The sequence below is a fragment of the Hemitrygon akajei genome, chromosome 2 (genome assembly GCF_048418815.1).
Source record: "Hemitrygon akajei chromosome 2, sHemAka1.3, whole genome shotgun sequence".
Taxonomy (NCBI): domain Eukaryota; kingdom Metazoa; phylum Chordata; class Chondrichthyes; order Myliobatiformes; family Dasyatidae; genus Hemitrygon; species Hemitrygon akajei.
In genome coordinates this window covers 65,156,595-65,172,383 of record NC_133125.1, presented here as the reverse complement: position 1 = coordinate 65,172,383, position 15,789 = coordinate 65,156,595, and the positions used below count along the sequence as shown (strand labels likewise).

The 15,789-nt window shown below is 41.7% G+C and overlaps 2 protein-coding genes across 4 annotated transcripts in view; both read right to left on the bottom strand.

Moving 5' to 3' along the window:
• LOC140713724 (thymosin beta-10) overlaps positions 1-15,789 on the bottom strand; it is a 452,521-nt gene that overhangs the window by 160,036 nt on the left and 276,696 nt on the right. The window lies entirely within an intron of this gene.
• The window catches only part of frmpd1a (FERM and PDZ domain containing 1a), a 175,401-nt gene that overhangs the window by 23,486 nt on the left and 136,126 nt on the right, over positions 1-15,789 (bottom strand). For both annotated transcript variants that reach the window (XM_073024081.1, XM_073024089.1), the window contains exons 11-13: positions 13,476-13,602; positions 7,072-7,167; positions 6,811-6,993 (exon numbers count right to left, since the gene is read on the bottom strand). In XM_073024081.1, the coding sequence (XP_072880182.1) occupies positions 6,811-6,993; positions 7,072-7,167; positions 13,476-13,602 (406 nt within the window). The remainder of the gene's footprint in view (positions 1-6,810; positions 6,994-7,071; positions 7,168-13,475; positions 13,603-15,789) is intronic.

Here is a 15,789-nt window from a genome sequence, read left to right as displayed (position 1 = left end):
TTTTTATTGCACTCTATTGCACAGAGTTCTGGTTGCTCTGTTATAGGAAGGATGTTGAGGCTTTGGAGAAGGTGCACTAGAGGTTTACCAGGATGCTGCCTGGATTGGTGGGCGTGTACTGTAACAAGAGGTTGGACAAATTTCTTCTGAAGTGGCAGAGGTTGAGGGGAAATTGTATAAGATGTGAGAAGCATAGAGTGGACAGACAGCATCCTTTTTCCAGGGTTGAAATGTCTAATACCAGAGGGCATTCATTTAAGGGTAATTTCAAAGGAGATATAAGGGGCAAGTTTTACACAGAGTTCCCTGAAATGTATTGCCTGGAGTAGTGGTATAGGCAGAACCAGTGGAGCCTTTTAAGAGAATGTTTTGATAAGCACATGAGTGTGAGGAAAATGGAAGAATATGAACATTGTGTAGGTAGAAGAGATTAATTGGCCATTTGATTGGTTCGACACAACATTGTGGGCTGAAGGGCCTGTTCCTGAGCTGCACTGATCTATGCTCTACTCTTTAATTTCTATATTGGTTAGCTCTCAGTTCATGACAATATTTACCCCTAATTGCATCTGTTCTAAATTAGTTCAAATAGCCTCCCATGTGAGATGTTATGGAAATCCAAATGCATCACATCCACTGCTTTATCTTTTTATTGCAATAGTTCCCCAAATCTCAATCAATTAGTTAAACATGATTTCCTTTTGCTAATCCATATTGCTGCTCCTCAATCATGACATTATTTTTGATTTTTTTAAATATCACATCTTTCATTGAGATGCCAGCATTTCTCCAAATAACGACAGCATGTTTGGCAGGTTCATAGCTACCTGGTTTCTTTCTCCTTTTGGTCTTAAACAGAGCAATGACATTTGACGAATAATTAAATGAAGAGTTCTGTAACCAGAATAAAAGTCAGCAGAGAAAATGAAAACAATCAAGAAGTGCAAGAATAGGAGATTGAAAGAGATGGTGCTCATGAAGTAATGCTCAAGAACGGAACAAAAGAAACAACAATTGCTTCAAAACTCAACAGTTAATGGTTCCATGATAGTTCCAGCATACAGCTTATCACTATCTTCTCAATGACCATTTGTGAGGAGCAGTAGACGGTGGTTATGTCAGAAATCCTCCAAGAGGAGCACAACTTTGTCTTTGGAGCTGGAAGCTTGCATGCCTCAATGACCTGGAGAGCTATGTTGGCCGGAGTCAGGGCTTAATGCTTTGGCTCTTGGTAGGGTCACCCATTCCAAACAGGTCAAAAGGTAGAAGCCAGACTAAGAGTGGTCTACCGGTCCTCCAGAGTGTTCAGCTCAGGGCTAACAACCCTGACTGGTAAAACAAAACTGTTACGGAAGCAGCAGTGACGAATCCTTCTGCCCTTAAGCGTGAGTCTCCACCCATGAATGACAGTAGTAAAAATCAAAAGGAAGCTACTGACATGAAGGAAGCCCTGAACAGCACCCAAGGTGGAGGATCTAAGTCACTGCCCTGAACGCTAGTGGGCAGTAAGTAAGTAGGTACGTCAGAAATACCTTTAAAAGCATAAATCAATGCTGGTCTGCAAGGAATATGATAGCACATAGTACTACCCACAACTAGCATGTGATAACCCAGCGAGCAGTATGAATCACCAGCTTTAGGCAGATAAACAAGTGGAGCTGGATACCAGTCCTCTCACTTGATGGATGAAAAGCAGGCAAAATGGAAGGATGAACTGAGATCCTCAGAGGTGGCTGGCACACAGTACAGGAGTAGAGCCCTGAAAGACAGGCCAATTGAAGATTATCATGCTTCTGGAAGTTCCAGTAGCCAAACTGACTCCTCACCTATTTCCTTTAGAATTAACAAGCAGGCTCAGGAGATAATATTGATAGTCAGACTTCTCAAGTACCTCTATATAATGACCTGGATGTGGGGGTAAAAGGGTGGTTTGGCAAGTTTGCAGACGACACAAAGGTTGGTGGTGTTGTAGATAGTGTAGAGGATTGTCGAAGATTGCAGAGAAACATTGATAGGATGCAGAAGTGGGCTGAGAAGTGGCAGATGGAGTTCAACCCGGAGAAGTGTGAGGTGGTACACTTTGGAAGGACAAACTCCAAGGCAGAGTACAAAGTAAATGGCAGGATACTTGGTAGTGTGGAGAAGCAGAGGGATCTGGGGGTACATGTCCACAGATCCCTGAAAGTTGCCTCACAGGTAGATAGGGTAGTTAAGAAAGCTTATGGGGTGTTAGCTTTCATAAGTCGAGGGATGGAGTTTAAGAGATGCGATGTAATGATGCAGCTGTATAAAACTCTAGTTAGGCCACACTTGGAGTACTGTGTCCAGTTCTGGTCGCCTCAGTATAGGAAGTATGCATTATGATCAGAGATTAAGGGAGCTAGGGCTTTACTCTCTGGAGAGAAGGAGGATGAGAGGAGACATGACAGAGGTGTACAAGATATTAAGAGGAATAGACAGAGTGGACAGACAGCACCTCTTCCCCAGGGCACCACTGCTCAGTACAAAAGGACATGGCTTTAAGGTAAGGGGTGGGAAGTTCAAGGGGGATATTAGAGGAGGGTTTTTTACTCAGAGAGTGGTTGGTGTGTGGAATGCACTGCCTGAGTCAGTGGTGGAGGCAGATACACTAGTGAAGTTTAAGAGGCTACTAGACAGGTACATGGAGGAATTTAAGGTGGGGGGTTATATGGGAGGCAGTGTTTGAGGGTCAGCACAACATTGTGGGCCAAAGGTCCTGTAATGTGCTGTACTATTCTATATTCTATGTTCTATATCAACTGTCTAGACTATTGTAATGGCTGAATGGCAGATGACACTCCATCTTCGAGTGAAGTATTTGTAACATTCACTGCCATGCAGCGAGAACTTTACATAAAACAGAAGGAATCTCACCAGATACAAAGTTATCTGATCTTTAAAGAAAGATTTCCCCTTCTTATCAAGTGGAAGTTACTTTGGAGGGTGGGTTCAGGGGATTTTATTTTCCTTTTCTGTGTTCTAGAAGAGCTGTTGGTTGAAGTTAGCAACAATTTTATAGCATTATTGTGTAATTCTGGCAGATGGTTGTTTTCAGGTGGGAGGGGCTGGAGAAAGAAACTTTGACAGCATCTGAATCCGTCTGTTTTTCATGCTTCTAAAAGATGGCCCAGAAAATTACCCTTGAAGGAAGAGTGGGCACTTCTGTCTACATCCTTACTGTTATGTTATTTTAGGGTCTCAAGATGCCAGGAGTACTTACTGGCCCATGTATCACTTGACAAAAGCAAGGGGATCATTGGATGACACCAGTTCCCTCAGATGAAAAGGCAAAGGGGAAACTATCATAAAAGGACATTTCCCCAGACTAACAGATGAATGATGGAAAAAGTTACCTCCTTCTCAGTTGAGATGGTGTCCTGCTCCCTCAGAGTAGCAAGGAACTGTACAAACACAAACCTCCTGCCATGGCTCACTTCAACCCTGCATTTCACAGCAGGGTGTCGGTGGAAGATAACAGTTTAGGAAAATCAGAAATTCTTACTCCCTCTCTCACTGCTCCACTAAAATCTGAAAACAATTGAATTCAGCTGGATAATGTATCTTCCTCACAGCAGGGACACGTTACCCTCAAGCAAACGGCCAGATGCATTCTGCTGCATTCATTCCTGTTTCTAACGAGAGATAAGGAAGTGCAGTGTTTTACTTTGTTAGATTAACATCCAACAAATTTCTGGATTAGCATCTATCTAGGCTCTTGTAGCCATCTATTTAGCCTACTGCATTTTTATTTCCTAAATTTTCTGGTCATAATCCATCTTTTCTCCTTGAAGTTTTGAACCATGATTTTCTATGGATTGTATGATGCTTTGTAGAAATTGTGGAGAAGTCTTGCTGTCTTCATGAGAAATCCTATTGAGTGAATTCTGTTTCAGTTTATGAGTATTTTACATCTGTGAGTAAAAGGCTGAGGGTAGAGTTGGATAAAAGTTGTTGTAGTTCATCAGTGAATTCAGGCCAGGTTCAATCAGTGTCATCGGAGAAAGGAGGTCTTCTACATGCCATATTTCCCGTGACCGCCGTGAATTGGTGGAGGGGCAGGTAGTGTTGAGGAAACAGGAAGGTTGCAGAAGGATTTAGACGGATTAGAATGGGCAAGGAAGTGGCAAATGGAATACAGTGTTGGAAAATGCATGGTCATGCACTTTGGTAGTAGAAATAAATGTGCAGACTATTTTCTAAACAGGGAGAAAATCCAAAAATCTGAAATGCAAGAGAGACTTGGGAGACCTTGCGCAGAACACTGTAAAGGTTAACTTGCAGGTTGAATTGGTGGTGAGGAAGGCAAATGCAATGGTAGCATTCATTTCAAGAGGACTAGAATATAAAAGCAGGGACGTGATGCTGAAGCTTTATAAGACACTGGTGAGGGCTCACTTTGAGTATTATTAACAGTTTTGGGCTCCTCGGTGAAGTAAAGATGTGCTGGCATTGGAGAGGCTTCAGAGGAGGTTCTGAAGGATGATTCTGGGAATGAAAGGGTTATTATATGAAGAATGTTTGATGGCTCTGGGTCTGTACTCACTGGAAATTAGGATGATGGTGGGGGGGTTCTCATTGAAACCTTTCGAATGTTGAAAGTCCTAGACAGGGTGATGTGGAAAAGATGTTTCAAAGGTGGGCGGTCTAGACAAGAGGGCATAGTCTTAGGATAAAGGGGCGCCCTTTCAAAACAGAGATGTGGAGAAATTTCTCTAGCCAGAGGGTGGTGAATTTGTGGAAGTTGTTATCACAGGCAGCTGTGGAGGCCAGATCGTTGGGCGGATTTAAAGCAGAGCTTGATAGGTTGTTGATTGGCCACGGCATCAAAGGTTACTGGGAGAAGGCCGGGGAGTGGGGCTGTGGAGGGGAGAAACAAGATCAGCGATGATTGAATGGCGGAGCAGAGTTTATGCACCAAATGGCCTAGTTCTATTCCTATGTGTTATGGTCTTATGGAATTGTTTGAAGTTTTTATGTGTCAGCATCTTGCCTGTTAGTCAGAAGTTCCTTTCCAGTTTGCATACTCCTGCTGTGCACAAATTCATTGCTGCCGTTTTTAATATTATGCTCGCAGCCATACTTCAAAAGCATTTCATTCATTTTGAAATGTCTTGGGGTGGTGTGAAATATGCATAACTAATATTGTTTATTTCAGAAATATTTTGTGTTTTCCTTTGTGAAGAAATTATCAGAATATTTCTAAAATATATATGCTGTAATCTGTGAGCCCTGCTGTTTACTTGGCTCTACAGAGAAAGCTTTAGTGACTGTGATCTATAAATTCAACTGCTCTGTGCTTTTTTAATGCAAATAAATTGGAAACTGAAATGGGTTCAGCACCTCCATGCATGAAATGTGAAATATTGTGTTTATGCACAAAGACTGCCGGATGTGCAGCAAAAATTCCAGTCAATGAACACAACAGCCCTGATGTCACTGCTGCAACATTAAAGCACGAGCCTTGACCGGGAGAGCAGAGTGGCTCAAGTTCAAGATAAATGACCACGCTTATCTGAGCTGCTACTGGGGAGCTCCCCATGAAATCAGCGATCAGTAGACCACGTGCCATCCTGGGATGCCATAATGCAGAGGCAAGGTGCCCACTCCCCTTTCCAAATTTTCTCTCCAGTCAAAATCTGAAGTTAAGCATTCCTTTGTTTAAAGTGGTGATACCCATTCAGAACTGCCATCTTAAGAGCTCCATCCATAGAGGGAGTTAATGCTGATGCTTATGCAGCCTTGAAAAGTCATGCTCAGTATTGGAGAGTCTGGCATTCTGTGTGTAAAGCTGATGTGAAGCACTGCCACATCGCTATCTGAATTAGAATTTCTAGGCTGTCATCATCGACACCCTTCTTCTTATGAAGTCCTTAGGATAAAGAGTGGCCTACTTCTGCTTGATTCAGGATTCTGAGGAATTAATGAGACCAATATAGGAAGTGTAGACTATTCCATGGGTGAGCAGGTGGTGTCCGAGGGGTTGGTTCAACAGCTAGTTTTTTAAATGATGCTCCCCTTCTGCCGTTAGCTGGGCCTCAATCATGGCTTCATGGTTCTCAACATTAAATGCAACTGAGTTCATCCCCAAAGCTGACTCACATATGAATTCTTGCATTCTCATATCGGGCCAAGCAGCTGTACCAGGGCCCACTGAACCTTTACAAGCTCATAGATCAAACTATTCTCACAACGACTGGAAAGTAACAAGCGTTAGGGCAGCGTAGGCGGAATTCGTCAGGTGTGTGATTTCTGCCTCAGGTTGTTTCTAGTCACAGAGGGAGGAAGCATCTGCCAAACAGCATAGCCACGTGAGCTGATGTCTGGTTTAGGGCAGCTCCGAGATAGAACGAGAAAGAAGCAATGGTGACTGTGATCAACTGGAAGGGAGCTAATACTTTGAATTTGATCCGAGTGGATTGGATTCAACAACTAGCAAGTAAAGTACTGAGTGAGCGTCTGAAGATTTTCGAGGAGGAATGGGTTTAAGTTGGGTTAAAGGATATCTTTATCTTCAGTTGTTTCAAAGACCTTCTTTTCCTCATCAGAATATAAATCGTCTATTGTTTATTCTATTCTAGCTCCTTTCTGGGGACGAATTGACTATGACATGATGGCCAATGCATACATGTAACTGAAGGGTAATGATGTGCTCGGAAGGTCTGTGCAACAAGGGAACGTGTGAAGAACTGAAGATTAGAGAATATTGTGCAAGATTTAATGGGAACCAGGCCTGACAGCTATATTGAATGGCGTTTGTTGTCCAAATTCAGGCAAGGAAATATTCTTTACCTTCATATCCTCTAGGTAGATGTTCACCATGCTGATCTTGTCACATTCAAAGGTCAGCTCCAGCTTCCTGATATTGTTGAAGTTTGTTAACTGGTTCAGAATGTTGAGCTTGCTGTTAATTATCTGGCTGATACCATACTTGGCTCCTACCAGCAATGTAATAAATGATTCTCTGTCCTGCAACTGAAGAAGCCATATTAGTTAGAAAAATAGATCTGAACAAGATTGAAAAGAATCTTTTGAGCCTTATTTTGTACCTACCATCAGTGTTGCATGAAAGGTTTTCCCTCCATAAGTTCGAAGGTTACTCAGTATGTTCAGATAGTTCAGTCGGAGCTGAGTTGGTGATATCAAATGCTTCAGAGAGGGAAATAAAGTTTAATGTACTTTATACATTTCTCTTAGCAAATACATTTTAATGAAAACATGCTTGTAGAATGTGTGTGCATTCAGCAAAAAAATAGACCACATTAGATAGAAAATCACAGGACGCATAGCTGCCATTTTCCAATGAGTGACCTCAGTGAAGAATAGTACATGGTATCCAACAATTGTTTCCCACAGAAGATGAATATCCATCAGTATAGCACTACAGTGTATGTTCATCAAATCACTTTCATAAATTGATTAGTGGCACACGGCAGCAACTCTCCCTGAGTACATAAAGCATGATTCACAGCTTCTCTCCAGTTGTTTTAAATTGTAGTCAACATTTGCATATAGCTTGTTAATTTGCATATCACACTTCACTTCTGCAGTTTCACGACTTGGCAACAGAAATCTTTTGAACTGACTGAAACAGTTAGGCAAGCATCCTCTGATCAGGAAAAAGTAGGTGGAAGATCCCATCTCTGAATACATATGAGTTCAGCTAACTTGCTTTCTATGTCTCTGCCAGAGCTGGCCATTCCTGCCACATATAATCCAGTGGTGAAATAGGTAGTTTTGCTCCTCCCATGACCTTCCAGGCACAAGTTCAAAGATGCCTTTGTACAAGGCTTTCCTATACATACACCTGATGTCAATCCTTTAAATCATTAACACCATTCTGTGGAAGAAGAACTGGACACCCTAGTCATAATGGATGGAGGCAAGTGAGAAGAACTCAGCGTGGAAATAACTCAAAGTGAATGAGCAATCCAAGTGACCCTCAACCACGCAGCCAGTGTGAACTCGAATAGTTCAAGAGTTTAATGTAGACTTGGCAGGGCCCAAGTCCTTCACAAAGTTGCACACGCACTGTGAAAGATGGACCAAACAAGTGAACATTATTTCACTATAAATACACTTAAGGATCTGTTCTCTAATACAAATTACCTAATGGAATAAGATGTCATCAAAAATGATCCAATTGGCAGTGTATGAGATATTGCAAGGCATTTATCATTGCTTATATAAGCAAGATAATCTTCTCATTGCTGTTACTGCTGAGGAAAGCAATATTCACAGTTCAGAACAGTCTCAAACTAATGCATCACCATTATGTGAAATTTGAACAAACTAAATGTGCATTTGTCCAAGTTGAAGTTCAATTTGCTGCTACTCAGAAAATGAATCAGTCCATGGCAGTGTGCAGCAAGACCTGGACAACATTCAGGCCTGGGCAAGTAACATTTATGGCATCAAAATGGCAGGCAATGACTAAAGGAAAGTCTTACTGCCTGCCCTTGAGATCCAGTGGCATTATCATCACAGATTTCCTCACAGTCAGCATCCAGCATCCTCTGGGCTCACTGTTGATCAGAAACACCATTAGACCAATCACATAACTACTGTGGCAACAAGAGCAGGTCAAAAACTAAATGACTTGCAAATCCTCACCTGCAGGGCACAAGTCAAAGGCAGGATTCTGATGTGATGTTTTCTGCGTTGCCTGGACGACTGCAGCTCGAACAACTCTCCAGAAGCTCAATATCATTAAGGACAAAGCAGCCCACTAAACTGATACCCCATCAACCACCTTGACTGTTCATCCTCTTTTCCACAAGCTCACCGTGGCTGCAATGTGCTTCATCTACGCATTGTGGTTACTTGCATCGGATATTCAGAGAGCGCCTCCCAACCCATATCTTCCATCACCAAGAAGCAGAAGGGCAGCAGGTGTATGGGAACATGCAAGTTCGCCTCCAAAGCACACACAGTTCTGATCTGGAAATAACCCAATCCTTTACCATTCCTGGGTCTAAAACCTGCAAATCGTTACTCAACAGCACTGTAGGAGTATCGTCGCCACAAGGAATGCAACAGTTCTAGAAGATAACTCACCACCTCCTCACCAAGGCAATTACAGATGGAAAAGGATCTAATGCTTTCCTGGCATACATGATGAATAAACTCTTCCCCGGCTTTCAGCTGGGTACAGGTATTGATTATAACCAACGTGTTGATGACAAACTCTGCCATCTTCATCGGGAACAATGGCTGATGAAGATGGCACAGCTTGTCTTTGAAACGTCGGTTCTAATCGATACCTGTACCCAGCTGGAAGCCCGAGAGGAATTATTCACAATCACAGGTGAATGCTGATCTTTGTCACTAATATCCAGTTCTAATAAAGTAATTAGTATAATGTGAATGTAATCTTAACCATATATGTGACATAAATACAAATAGCTGTTAGTTGTTAAAATTAATAAGAAGCTAGCACATGTTCTGAAGATTCTGATGTCTCCTAAAATTTACTTAAGACATTACTCAGCAGCTCTACCATAGAGGCATACAAACCACATTCCCATACATTTCATCTTGTCAATCAAACTCGAGGACCATGTTGCTATAGGCAACTGAGATACATCTTAATTTACTATATACAGACTTTCTTTACTCACCTCATCTTTCTGCAAAAATTGTGCTATTTTCTGTCGGGAGAGATGGCTGATAGTTCTGTTTTCTGGCTAAAAAGTCTTTACTGGACAGTACACTATTTGCTATGAGTCATTTCCGCCATTGCAGTGCACTAATAAGAATTTTGCTTTAAGATTGTGGGCTCAAGCTCCATTCATCATTAAATCTGTTTTGGACTTCAGTGCAACATTGGAAAACTTCAGCCCGGCTGGGCATCCTAATCCATTTATATAGAATCTTGGTGAGACAAACCTGGTCTGTTGTGTACAGTTTTGGTGTCCTTACCCGCGAAAAGATATACAGTTACAGAGGGCGCACAGCAAGTGTTCACAAGACTGGTTCCTGAGTTAGTGAGACCATTGTATGAGGAGAGATTGAGAAAGTTTCTGTTGTCTAAGAGAGTGAGAGGTGACCTCATTCAAATAAACAAAATTCAGACATAAAATGCTGGAGGAACTCAGCAGGTCAGGCAGCATCTATGATGGAAAATGGACAGTCGACGTTTCAGCTTGAGATCCTTCATCGAGACTAGAAATAAAGAGGGCAGATGCCGGAATAAAGAGGCATAAATGAGAAAAGGACATGGCCTGGGTGATGGGGGTTCTGCCCTCTTCTCAGTGCTACCATCAGAGAGGAGGTACAGGAGCCTAAAGGCACACACTCAACATTTTAGGAACAGCTTCTTCCCCTTGGCCATCTGATTTCTAAATGGACATTTAACCATAAACACTGCTTCACCACTTTTTTTTGCACTACTTAATTAATTTAACTATTTAATATATGTACTTACTGTAATTCACAGTTTATGTATTGCAATGTACTGCCGCCGCATTACAATAAATTTCACGACATATACCGATGATACTAAAGCTGGTTCTGATTCTGAAGTGGGTGAGTCCAGGTGAGAGGGGGAAGCTAGGTGGGTGGAGGAGGGGAGGTGAAAGGGAATGATTTAAGAAACAAGGAAGTTGTATGTGCAAGGGGCAAAGATCTGAAGAGGGAATCTAATTGTACGGGAGAGTAGGCCACGGAGTTTAGGAAGGAAGTGGGGAGCATGAGGGAGGTAAAGGGCAAGTTGTGAGGGTAGGGCAGGGGAAGAGAAGAGTTCATTCTGAGATTGATGTAGGAAGCATTTTGTCACTGGCTGGTGAATCTAGAACATAGTGGCATACTCTCAAATGAGGGTCAGGCCATTTTGGACTGAAATTGGGTAAACTGCACTCAAAGGATGGCAAATCTTGGTATTGTGGAGGGTTAGTAATCAATTGCATTCAAAACAGGGATCAGTAGATTTTTTGATATATTCAAGGATAGAACCAGAAAATACCAGCCATAATCTTTTGACGGGTGGAGCAGAGTTAGAGTGCTGAGTGGCTGCCTCACACTCCCATTCTGTATGCTTAACGGAGGGAGTGGGAGGGACAAAAGGTGAGAGGAGAAAATTCCGAGCAATTTCCATGAATATCCTAGTGTTGGGTCATTTGAGACAGTACAGCAACATAGATCCAACTTTAATGAAGCTACTTGAAAAAGCAACGAAGGAATATTTCACTGAGGCATTGTAAACTATTCCTCACTGATCCAAGATAGAGACAGATGTACTCTCTGGCCATTGTTCCACTAATGTTGTACTCTCTCTCAATAACTTCAAAATATGGGGGAATATACAAACTGTATTTAATAATTGTGCTCTGCTCTGCATGTAACCCATATTCTGTTCACTTGCAATAATTATTCCTGGCCCGGACTAAACTAAAACTCAACCAGTCCTGTCTCTGTACCTGGCTTCTGCTGAAGATCACACATCAAGATAAGTAAGCAGTTTTCCTGTTTGTTCAAACCAGTAATTGTCCTGGTCTGTCCCGAGCTTAACCTGGCAGCAACTGCAGCCTGCTTCCTTGCTTTTTGTTATATATTGGAACCGGCCTTCAGAAGTAAGTGCACAGCTATGAGGGAATAGAAGAGGGGACAACCAATCTGAGATACTCCTCAGAATTGAACAAAACTTTAGCAGCATTCTGAGAAATAGAACCTTGTGCTTATCAGGTTCAACTCTGTGAAAGGAGGTGGGGCAAGTTCTTGCACAATCCAGTGTGGTGCCACTGCCTGTCTGCAATTTGCAGAGATGGTTCACTGGACAAATACTTTGCCCTTTGCCCTATGAACAGGCTTGCCAATTAAACCATCTTAGATAATCTTTAAAGGTTTATTACTGACATGACAGAACACAGTTTTACTTCACTTGGATTTCTATAATGTTTTGTCACATTGCCCAAGTGCTATCTGTGTGCAGCTTACTTCCATTTTCATGATATAGGCAAAGTGGACAAGGCCAGCCTTTGTTGTCCGGTTTCAAAAGCCTCTTTATTGAAATAGTGCAGTCCTGGTATTGACAAACTTCCCTTATACTGTTAGGTTGAGAATTCCAGTCGCTGGACTCAGTGACAATGATGGCAAACACAATTTAATTCTTGGTTACGATGTTGTGAGGTTGGTGAGGGACACGAAAGTAACAATGATCCCATTTCCTTTCCCCCTTTATTACTTCCAGCTGCAGTGGTCACAGAAACAGGAGATGCTGTTTGAAAAGCTGAAACGTGCTCCTGTAGTGAACTCTGGGGTCAGCATACACACCAATCAGATTGCACTGGCAATGGAGGGCTCAGACTTCGCAGGTGATGCACCATCAATAACTCTCGGAGACGGGAGGTGAACAGCGAAAAGGGGAGCACGACCATGTTGAAGACTGAGGGAGGAGCAGTGGCCCATCCGCCTTTATACAGGGGTCTGTGGGAGGAGCCACAGGAGCAGTCAGCAGAGGGGGGGCGTGTCCAGACAGGTATATGTAGTTTACCACAGCAGGCAATGGATGGGACTGGTTGTGGGTGGTGGTAAGTTTCTTGAGTATTATTGCAGCTACTCAGCAAATGGAGAGTTTTCCATGACACTCTTAACTTGAAATACAGCAACTCCTGCAATGTATTAAACAAACTACAAATTCCATCCAAGGACCCAAAATAAAGGGCAGACTCTAAAACTGTTTATTATTGACAAACCAGGTGCTAAGTAAAGCTTTAAAAGCCCTTAGTAGGCAAGGTAGAAACTTAATGGGGAAGACTTGGCTTTCTTCCATTAGACAAAGCATAAAAATAAATTGTTTTAATTAAGTTAATTGTGTGATATTTATTAGCCAGGAGACCAAGGAGAATGCCTGTGATAAGGTGCAAAATACAACGTAGAACAGTACAGGCCCTTCAGCCCACGATATATTGATCTACGGGTATAAACCTACTCCATGATCAATCTAACCCTTCCCTCCTACACAGCCCAAAGTCTCCATTTTTGTTTCATCCATGTGCCTGTCCAAGAGAGTCTTAAAGGTCCTTAATCGATCAACCTCTACCTTCAACCCTGGCAGTGTGTTCCAGCCAAAATCGTGTTATGGGACCTTGTGTTCACTCAAGAGGGTAGGTAAGATCTGTTTTTGATAATGGCCTCTCGGAAACCAGTGGGATTCTGATCTGCTACTCTATTGAAGTAATTGCTGACCGAGGAGCTTTGAACAAGAGTATTTATTCTAAATCTAGCAACAAGGGACCTACTCTGCACATAGCGGATATAATATATATTGTCCTCTGATCATGAGCTATTTACAAATATATTCCCACTGCACAGCTTGTTTGTATTTGAGTTTGCAATTTTTTTCAGTTCTGCATTGGAATGTCAGCCTGGATTTAGCTCAGATCTTTCAGGTGGGATCTTATCCTTCTGACAGAAGCAAGAGCCTGGCTGATTTCTACCTCAGACTTATACGGAATTACCTTTTGTCCTGGTGGAATCGAGCTTTGGTTGTTCTTCAAGTGATAATTGATTGCCTTTCGAACATCCTTTTCCTTCATGTTGTGAAGTATAGTCGGTGAGACAAAACTCTCAATTCCCCAATCCTTCCTGAAAAAGCAATAATATTACTTAATGTTTTAGAAAGGGTGCTATAAATATCTCATTGTCAATCATCGATGGGGGTTTTCTCAGTGGGACAGTGTGGAGAGAAACATGACCACCAGAACCATTTGGCAATCTAAAGTGCCGCTGTACTGCAACATACAATCGGAACAGAAAGCCGACGTAAAAATCTGGTGAGTTATATTAACAGCCCATCCTTTTAATGAATGTCCCTTTTGAAATCCATTTTCAGATTGCTGAGAATAAATTAAACTGGACTAAAAATTGTTCATTCCATGATCCAGCTAACCCCCCCCCCCCCCCCCCACCGATGTGAAAAAAGCTACTGTTCCAAATATGGCTTGGGCCCCACACCCTGCCCCTCAGTGCAGCCCACCTGCTTAACGAAGCATGACTCAGAACCAAAGTGCAAAATCAATTTATTATCAAAGTACGTGTATGTCACCTTATACAAGCCTGAGATTCAGTTTCTTGCAGGCATTCACAGTAAACAAAAAATACAACAGAATCAATTAAATATTTACACACAGACTGAAAACAATCAATGTGTAAAAGAAGACAAACTGTGCAAATACAATAAACAAATAAATAAACACACAGTACTGAGAACAGGAGTTGTAGATTTGTTGAAAGTGCATCCATAGGTTGTGGAATCAGTTCAGTGTAGAGGTAAATGAAGTTATGCAAGCTGGTTCAGGAGCCTGATGGACGAAAGATAATAACTATTCCTCAACCTGGTAGCGTGGGACTTAAGACTCTTGTACTACCCTCCCAATGGCAGTAGCGAGAAGAAAGCATGGCCTGGATGGAGGGGTTCCCTGATGATGGATGCTGCCTTTCTGTGGCAGCTCTCCTTTTAGATGAGCTCAATAGGAGCGGGAGCTTTTCCTGTGCCTGACAGGGCTTGTAGACTTTACCATTCTGAACATTGCTATTTCTACAACAGGCCATGGTGAAACCAGTCAGGGTACTGTGCACGATAGAAGTTTGTCCAAGTTTTAGATGACATGCCAAAGCTGTGCAAACTTCTAAGAAAATATGCTGCTGCTAAGTCTTCTTTGTATATATAGTTTGATTAAGCATTCTTGTTCATTTAAATGATTCATTATGGGTTATGTGTATAAATACATTGTGAAATGCACGTCATCACACCACCACGTGATAGGTACACGCATCACTTAAAGCAAACCCGAAGTTAGACTCACACTTTGGACACTTGTGTCTTCCTTTGAATTAGTTTAATATTTCAAAGTTACAAAACATAACATTGATGACAAAGTATTTTGAAAATGAATCTGAGTCGGCTATCGACCTGTTGAAGCACAGTAATAAAAAAAACACAGCAAGAGCAACAGTGAGTAAAAAATCACATCGCAGTACGTGGAAAGGTGGTCGAATTTAAAAATAAAGAAGCAAGGCACATGTTCTTCAGAAAGGAAGACACAATCAAGTTTAAAAAATAAACTCAGACCACAGAAGAATTGACGAGTTCATCAAGTGCAAGTACTGGGTAATAATAATCATAATAAAAAGCAGAAATGGCTGGCTCTATCAAAAAATTGCCATAATTGATTACACAAAAGATAATTGGAATATGTATACTGAGCTAATTCAGCAATAATTTGAAGCAAATGTAATAGCCAATAGGAAAGAAGTACCAATTTTGCTGAGTGCATTGGGTTTAAAGGCATGCAGTTTGCTTCAAGTTTGACCAAACCATCTGAAATAACCTTTGCTGATATTGCAAAAGTAATGCAGAAGCATTTAGAACCAAAGCCATTGTTGATGGCAGAATTCTTTAGGTTTCATAACGGAGTCCATTTTAGTGTACATGGCTGAAGAGATAGTCTGAACGTTGTCAGTTCAGCGGTGGGCTTAATGATGATTTAGTTTGTGGAATCATAACAGAAAGCATTCAAAAATGGCTCCTACCTGAAGCACAACTTACATTCAAAAGAGCAGTAGAAATCACTGTTTCAATGGAAACCACATACAGAGATGCAATTAAGTGCAGGCAGGGATGAAAGTGAACATAAATAATATCGTAGCATCTAAATAGATCACCAGTCTGGCCAAACAAATCGTGTTACCGTTGTAGCAGGGGCTCACATATATCAAAAAAATGCAGATTTGAAGGCAAAGCTTGCAGAAAATGCAACAATGTAGGACAAA